This window comes from Miniopterus natalensis, chromosome 16, assembly GCF_054644295.1.
Source record: "Miniopterus natalensis isolate mMinNat1 chromosome 16, mMinNat1.hap1, whole genome shotgun sequence".
In the NCBI taxonomy this organism is placed as follows: Eukaryota; Metazoa; Chordata; class Mammalia; order Chiroptera; family Miniopteridae; genus Miniopterus; species Miniopterus natalensis.
The window spans coordinates 4,480,885-4,489,104 of NC_142096.1; the positions used below are offsets into that span (position 1 = coordinate 4,480,885).

At 64.9% G+C, this 8,220-nt stretch overlaps 1 protein-coding gene across 1 annotated transcript in view; it reads right to left on the reverse strand.

Annotated features, from left to right (window-relative positions):
- GDF6 (growth differentiation factor 6) overlaps positions 1-6,015 on the reverse strand; it is a 14,550-nt gene extending 8,535 nt beyond the window's left edge. The window contains exon 1 of the mRNA XM_087825149.1: positions 5,579-6,015. Coding sequence (XP_087681275.1) covers positions 5,579-5,987 — 409 coding nt within the window. The 5' untranslated portion in view covers positions 5,988-6,015. The remainder of the gene's footprint in view (positions 1-5,578) is intronic.
- Between the last annotated feature and the right edge of the window lie 2,205 nt (positions 6,016-8,220).

Genomic DNA, 8,220 nt, shown 5'->3' on the forward strand with positions numbered 1-8,220 from the left:
GGGAAAGCTCCCCTGGCCCTCAGATGAGAGTCTCCAGTTCACCAAGGTCCCCTGGTCCCCAGATGAGCGTCTCCAGTTCACCAAGGTCCCCTGGTCCCCAGATGAGCGTCTCCAGTTCACCAAGGTCCCCTGGTCCCCAGATGAGCGTCTCCAGTTCACCAAGGTCCCCTGGTCCCCAGATGAGCGTCTCCAGTTCACCAAGGTCCCCTGGTCCCCAGATGAGCGTCTCCAGTTCACCAAGCTCCCCTGGCCCTCAGATGAGTCTCCAGTTCATCAAGGTCCCCTGGTCCCCAGATGAGCGTCTCCAGTTCACCAAACTCCCCTGGTCCTCAGATGGGCGTCTCCAGTTCACCAAACTCCCCTGGTCCTCGGATGAGCGTCTCCAGTTCACCAAGCTCGCCCAGAATTCCGGCGCCAACTTGCACTCGCTGCAGATGGCTCTAGACGGTCCCAGCTTCTTGCTAAGGCGGACTTGTAAGGGTCGCAGGAGGCAGTCCTTTAGGCCTTAGGGATGCTGCCGACAATAACTGGTATTCACCAACGTGCCAGCGGCTGGTTGGTTGGTTGGTTGGTGGCCTTCGTGTTGTAATCATTCCAACCAGAAGTGCGGAACAAACTTGTGGTTTCAGGCTTCCTTCCCTTTCCTCCGGGGCTTTCCCCAGGACCTGCCAGTCCACCTGGCTGCAGCAGGGTCGCGAACCTGCTGCGGGGTAACGCAACCCGCGCGCGGGCGCTCCCGCGGGCACGCGCACACGCGCACGCACGCGGGCGCCCAGCCATCCCTTCCCAAGGCTGCTCCCTCTTTCCGGGGAAATGAAGCCTAGATTGGAACCTTCTGCCGGCTTCCTCGCTTGGCCGTCTGGTCTGCATTAGTGTTTTTATAAGGGGCTCAAACAAATCGAATACAAGGTCACCAAATAATTAACAGTCGTGAATTCCCTCCGTCCCCATTAAAATACTTCCCCGCTTATAGTTCATTTTCCGTTTGCCAACGACAACAGGGTCCGGGCAAAAGCGCTGCTGCGCTGATCACGAGAGCGCTCTGCGGCCCAGGTCCGCCAGAAACTCGCTGTTTGGCATAAACGCTCCGTACGCGACGAACTTCCATCGCGAGGGAACCCTGCGGCCCTTAGAATGCCCTCCCCGCAGCCCGGCTAACCCCCCCTTGTCCTGCCCTGCCCCCCGATAATCACCACCCAGAAGGTAAACCAAGAAGCCAGCACGCGCTCAGCCGCAAACGCCCCCGAGATTCCTCTCTAGGGTGTCGGGTTCTGCAAGGGTGTTCCGATCTCGTTTCGGGTTTTCTCTGTCCCCTGCTGCCTCCTGGCTGAGAGCGCGAGGGTGACAACCACCCAAAATAATAATAATAACAATTTTAAGGAGTATTCCCATTTCAAACTCATCTGGAAACCTGAGTCCCAGCAATAGTCTTCCACTCGTTTTGGTTCCCTCATCCTTGGGAGGTGTGTCTGTGCCCCTTGTTGGAATTTTGTGGCATTTCTCACTCCATAAACTGGAAGTCCGGTTTTGTTTCTCTCCCTCCCCCTCCGCCAGCCAGTTGTATTCATAGAAGCTCTAGCTGTCGGCCTGCCCAGGGCCCAGGGTTCTGTGTCCAGGCTTTCCCCGAGTTCTATTTTGCACTAGGTGTAACTTCTCCATACCCCGCCTGGTCCATTCTGGTCCTGTGACTGTACCAACACGCACATATGCCCACTTTATCATCTTCATAGATCCCAAACCATTTAAAATATCAGGGACAACAAAGTCTGTGCCCTTTATAAGGCATATAAAGAGGAAAGAAAGCAGACCCTTAAATCCAAAGTTCCACTCCAGCTACTAAGTGGGGTAGGAAATCTGTCCACTGGTTTGCTTCTTGCCACAGTCCTTCAGAAACGCCCTCACCCCTCACTCTCTCTTTGGAGTGACACCGGCAAGCATATGGGTCTAGAACCAGGTATGAGCTTCACCTCTCGCTATCTGTGTGACTTTGAGCAACTTGCTTAACCTCTCTGTTTTCCTTAATTCACCTGTGAAACAATGATTGTAGCATGTTCCTGGAGAGTGTTAGAATTAAATAAAGTAACTCATGTAACAGACTGTAGCGTACTTGGTACACAGTCAATGCTCAGTGTATCTCGGCTACTACTGTAACCCCTAGAGGTTTGGATAACAAATCATAAGAAGGGACACATTAACGTTTTCTTTTTAACCTGCGATGATTTCTCCTTGGGGGGATGGGAAGGGGGAGAGAAGGCGGCGGGGGCGAGGCAGAGCGGATCACAGATCCTGCCGTCTTCCTTGACCGAAAACGCTCCTCATTCTCTCTGGAGTTGATCCCTGCTCTCCCACTCCTCATCGAGAGCTTCGGGCGGAACTTTTGGGGTCCCGAATTCCAGGGCGAGGGAAGCTGGTTGCCAATACTGCGCACGAATAAGCAGTTCCTGCCTTGCGAGCCAGCGTCGGGGTTCCTGCCACGTTCCCTGCTCCGCCCCTGGGCGACCCCAGCTCCTTGCACCCAGGCTGCCGCGTTCGAGGGCGATTTCAACATCCTGGCGGCCCGGCGACCAGCCAGCGCCCGGCTCGCGGCGGCCGCCGCTCCGGCCCCCGGGCCCCGCCGCCCGCGGCTTGGGGGAGGGGACGCCCGAGGGTTTGGCGCGGCCGAGAGTCCCCACGTGGGAGGGGCGGAAGTCCGCTCGGGCCCGGGGATGCGCGGCCGGCGGGTCCCCTCCGTCACGGGAGACTGGACACCGTCTGATGTGTTATGACATGAACCCTCAATTAGATCGCTGAGTTGAAACACTCCAATCAGGGCCCCGATGCCAAGCAAGCCCCGGAAGGTCCAGCCCGAGGTCACCGCCGGTGACACATCAAATCAAAATCAGTGAGAGGGAAAGCGAGGCTTTCCCTTTATCCAGCGGGGGCCGCAGCCCCAGAGCGCACCCCTCCTCCGAGCGCCCCCTCCAGCCCGCCGCTCGCGCTCCTTCGCCCCCGCGCGGGGTGCGACCAGCCGCACAGCCTTCCCGGTCAATTAACTGACTTTCTGCGTGTTTTCCTGGGAGCCGAGGGCGCGGAGGAGACGGCGCGTTTGCGGCTGCGGCCCAGGCGGACGGGCCGCGTCTCCTGCGGCGGGGACCGCGCGCAGCCTCAGCTGTCCCCGAGCCCAAGCCCGGCGCCTGAGCTCGGTCCAGCCAGCCTGGAGACCTTGGCTCGGAAACAGAGCCCCCTCCCACCCTCAGCCCGGGCGCGCCGCCAGGCCCTTCCCTACCTCCGGCGCCCCGGGGCGTCCAACGCGGTGCCCCGGGAGAGCTGCAGCGTCAGCAAGGGTGCAGCGAGCCCGTGTCTGACCCCGGCCCTCAAGCCCCAGGGACCCCTTACACTCCCCTGGACGCCACGGGCTGCCGTGGACGCCTCCGAACCCCCGCAGAGTCCCTTGGTCCGGTGCCAAACGCGCGGGCGCAGGGGGCGAGCCAGCGAGGGGTGCCTGCTTGGGGGAGGGGTGCAGTTTCTTGAAATTTCCCCGAAGGGAAAGGAAAATGCGCGCCCGACCGTGCGCCAGCCTGGGCCTCCGGGGTTTCCTCCCCTGGGGAAAGGCCTCCGGAGCAGTTTTCTCCGAGCAGCTCGGTCTCTCCGGCGACTAGGGAGGTAGGAAAGGCGGCAGCCGGACCGGAGATTAGGAGGGAGGGAGGCAGAGCCCGGAGAGGAGGGAGGGGCCGGCGAGCTGCGCCCGTGGTTCCGTGGCCCGGGACCCGGGTCCAGAGCTACGGAGGGGCCACGTGTACTTGCTAAGGTGGCTTTTTAGTCCTAAAATCACCATATAATACCCGGCGTTAACCTGCCGCCTGGACCTTTCAGCAGCTCAGGAACCTCGCTGACCTCGGGCTGCAGCCTCGAATCTCCCTCGGGCAGAACCCTGGCCCGCGAGGAAGACGGCTGCGCGGGAGGAGCCTGAGGTCCGGAGCCCGGGAAGCCCGGGGCCCTTGGCCGGCTCGGAAAAAGCCTCGAGGGCACGCGGGTGCCCAAGGCAGCCGGGCCGCGCAGCCCGCCCCGCCCCGCCCCGACCCCGGCGCTCGCCGGTCCCTGGGTGACCCCACTTTCACTGGCCAGCCGTGGGAGGCAGGGGAGGGTCAACGCGCAGAGCTCCCTCCGGGCAGGACGCGGAGCAGATAACAGCCTCTCTCTTATCTCCTCCCTTTCCCCTCGGCCCCCACCTCCCCTTTTCCCTTCCTTCCCCTTTTCCCTTCCCTCCCCTCCCCTTTTCCCTTCCCTTCCCTTCCCTCCCCTCTTCCCTTCCCTTCCCTTCCCTCTTCCCTTCCCTTCCCTTCCCTTCCCTTCCCTTCCCTCTTCCCTTCCCTTCCCTCCCCTTTTCCCTTCCCTTCCCTCTTCCCTTCCCTTCCCTCCCCTCTTCCCTTCCCTTCCCTTCCCTTCCCTTCCCTTCCCTTCCCTTCCCTTCCCTTCCCTTCCCTTCCCTCTTCCCTTCCCTTCCCTTCCCCCTTCCCTTCCCTTCCCTCTTCCCTCCCCTCTTCCCTTCCCTTCCCTTCCCTTCCCTTCCCTTCCCTTCCCTTCCCTTCCCTTCCCTTCCCTTCCCTTCCCTTCCCTTCCCTTCCCTTCCCTTCCCTCTCCATCCACACTTTGTCTCTCCCCTTTAGGAGCTGGGTGCCTGCGCCCGCAGATCCCTCTCGGGTTTCTGGGACCAGGGGGAGCCCGAGGTTCTCCCCCTGCTGCAGTCCAAGCCCAGCAGCGAGGAGCGGGCGCCAGGGTTTCTGCAGACACCAGGCCGGCGCCCACTCCCGCTCCCGAGGGCCAGGGACTGCGGCCCTGGTAGGAGCGCGAGGGAGGCGCGCTGGCTGGCTGGGAAGGGTGGGTGAGCGCTCACTCCCACGCACCGTGTGGATTAAGTCCCGTACCAACCAGCCCCAGCCTCAGCTGCCCGGCCCCGGCCCCGGCCCCGGCCCCGGCCGCCCTGCCCGCTGCTGCCTCCGCGGAGCGGCGGAAAGCGCCCGGCGGAAGCAAAACAAGCCCGGGGCGCGGGGCTCCGACCCAGCTGCGATCCCCACGCTCGGCACCGGGACGAGCCCAGGGCCCGAGCAGCCGCGGGCAGAGGGCTCCGCGGGGCCGGGCGCAGCTGGCTCACTCGCTCCCGGCCCGCGGGACTCGCTTTTCCCCCCCGGGCGGACGGGACCCCCGGGCATCCCAACGCCCGCTCTGCCCCGCGGTCCGCTCGGTCCCCACGGCGGCTCAGGCCTTGGACCGCGCACCCCGCAAAACCCGGGACCCCGCGGCGCGGTTCCATCAGTAGCCAGTCAGCACCCGCGCTCCCCCCACCAGCCACCCGAGGAGCGGGTTCAGCAAACGACGGGCGCAGGAAGAAAGGCAGGAGCGGGAGCGGAGGAAGGGGGACCGCGGGCTGTAATTACATCTGCAGCCGCGTCAAGAGCCTTCCCCGGGCTCCCGAAGGAGCGACTGAAGGACGGAGGAGAGGCGGCCAGCGCGCGGGGCACCCACGGCAGCGCCCCCCGAGCCCGAGCGGCGCCCGGCTGCGGAGCGCCGGGGAAGGAGCGCGCGCCCTCCCGGCACTTACCGAGTCCCCTGTCTACAAAGCTGGTGATCGTGTTGGCCGACTTGGAGGACTGGAAGAAACTGGCGTTTATGCCCAGCTTCTCGGCGATGGAGTACGTCCTGTAGATGGACAGCATGTACTCGTGGGGCACCACGCGCGGGCCCCTGCCCGGGGGCTCCGGGGCGGGCGGCGGCCGGGGCCCGTGGCGCGCCCGTGGCGGGGGCTCCCGGGGCTCCGGGGCCGCGGGCGCCGTGGTCCTCTCCGGCGGCGCCCGCGGCGTCTTCCCTTCCTTGCGGCCCCGCGGCCCCTTGGCGGAGCCCAGGTCGGCGGGGGACGCGGAGGGCGAGATGGCAGCCTGCTGGAAACCCGGCAGATCCCACAGGAAGCCGACGAGGAAGACGGCCGAGAGCAGGACCCTGGGAGCATCCATGGCGGGAGCGCGGCGGCGTCTTCCCCAGAGACGGCGGCGCGGGCGCGGGAGCCGCGGAGTGGCTGGACAGCGGCCGGGGCCCGGCTCCCGGGGCGGACTCGGAGCGCGCAGAGCCGGGTCGCAGCCACACAAACCCCGGCCCCGCCACGCCCCCTCCCGCCCCCAGCCGGGCGGGGGCGAGGGAGGGGAGGGGCGGGGGCGGAGGGGCGGCGAGGCCGGTGGCGCGGCCGGAGGTGTGGGCCGCGGGGCGCGCGGCGTGGGGGCGCGGGAGGGGGACGCAGCGCCCCCGCGGGACGCGCTCGGGGTTGCGGGCGGTGCGCGCAGGGCGGGCCAGGGGCGCCGGGCCGGGGGAGGCGGGCGCGGCCGCCTCGCAGCCAGGAATCCAGGGGCATCCGCAGCGCCAGGGGCCCCCTAGCGCCGTCTGAAGCCGGTCCCTCGGCAGCGCCGCGCGGGTCTCGGTCCCCGCCGGCCGCCTCCGCGCTGCCGGGAGCGTGCGGCCCGGGAGGAGGGACAGCCCGGGGTGGGCACCCCCGCAGCCCACGGCGCGCTCGCTCCGGGCCGCGGCCCCTTCCTTCCTCCGCCCCAGCCTCCGGGCCGGCCGGTCGCTCCCCGCAGGGCCCAGCCCTGGGCCAGAGGAGCCTCGCCGCGCGCCAGGCGCAGGGCCCAGCCCCGGACGGCCCGGTGCCCGCGGCGGGCACAGCGCTCCCCGAGACGGGGCGTCTGTTTCCGACCCTCAAGGTCAGGCAAAGGTCACTCCTGAGAGTCTGGACGGATGCTCCAGGCTGCTGCGCCCTCGCCCAGGCCGCAGCCCCTCGTCTGCAAGTCCCCGGGCTCTCCTGACGCCGGCCGCGGCCGCCGCTCTTCTCCGCCCGCTCCGCGGGCCCGTCCGCCGCCGCCGCACCCCATTTCCCTCGTGCCCTCCGCCTTCGCGCTCCCTCCTTCCCCAGGCGCTGTCCGCGCCCCGGCCCCGGCCCCCGCGCGCCGCTCAGCCTCTGGGCCCTCCCCGCGCGCCCCGCCGCCCCAGCCTCCGCCCGGCCGCCGCCTCCCCGCCGGCGGACCCTCCCTTTGCCGCGCTTTCTTCCCCAATCTGTTTCTCTTCAGCCCGGCCTCGCCCCGTCACGAGTTTCCTCTATCTGTCCCCAGACTCCCGGGCCTGCCGCCCGCCCACTCTGCGCTCCGGGCCGCGGCCGCGAGGGCGGCGGCTGCGCTCCCACGGCCGGCGAGCGCCCGCCCGGGGACAGGGGTTCCCCGCGCATTTGCGGGGTGCTCAGCCGCCCCCAACCACAAAAGGCTCGCCAGTCACGTCCCAGCAGCTCTGTGAGGTTGGCCTTGCGATTTTTACTTTCACAGATTTTTTTTTAATGAGGTTAAGAGGGGAGAAATGACTTTTCCAAGGACACTCAGCCAAGGACCGAACCCAAGGCGCAGACCCCAAACCCAGTGCCCTTGGGGTTCCAGGATAGGAGGATCCATCGCTGCGATAGCTGGTCTCCTTCGTGCCCTTTTCTTTCCTTTGCCGTTTTATTGGACCCCAGACAACTTCTTCCCACATTACTGTGTGCGCGTGTGCCCCTCCTCGCCGCCCGCTCCCCTCACTTTCTTCCCTTGTCTGTCTTTTGCTTTCTCATTTCTTCCACTGTCCCCGTGGGGACCCTCGCCTGGCTGCTGGGGGACTGGGGCTGGAGTGTGGCTTCCCTGCTCCTTCCCTTACTAGCTTCCTTCAGGTCTGGGCTGGGCCCTGGGCCCTGAGCACTGGCCTCCCCCAGGCAATGGCAAAAAAAAAGGGGGGGGGACTTGTGAATTGGGCAGGTTGTAAGCTCCTTACATATATTATTTCATTCAATCCTCAAAGCAATCATATGCGGTAAGTATATAATTAACTCCATTTTACAGACAGGGAAACTGAGGCCCAAGGCGGACTGCACAGAGCCTGGGCCCATAGCCGCCGGGCTGCTGAGCTCTCCTGCTTTCTGTGGCTGCCCCTTCTGGGCCTGATCCTAGTTTTGGCTTCATGAGTTTTCACTTCTGAGACTTTATACTCCAAGAGGCTTTGCCATAACCTTTTCTTCCTTCCCCTCTTTGTGCTTTAAAGTAGTTTATTATTTACTAAATTAACAGTATAAAAGGAAATGGAACTGAATGAAAAGATTGCTTCCCAGAATTTTTGCTACTACAAGTTTTTGCATTTATGGTTCCCAGCCATTCCTCCTTCATTTTTTGCGTGCACAGGCCA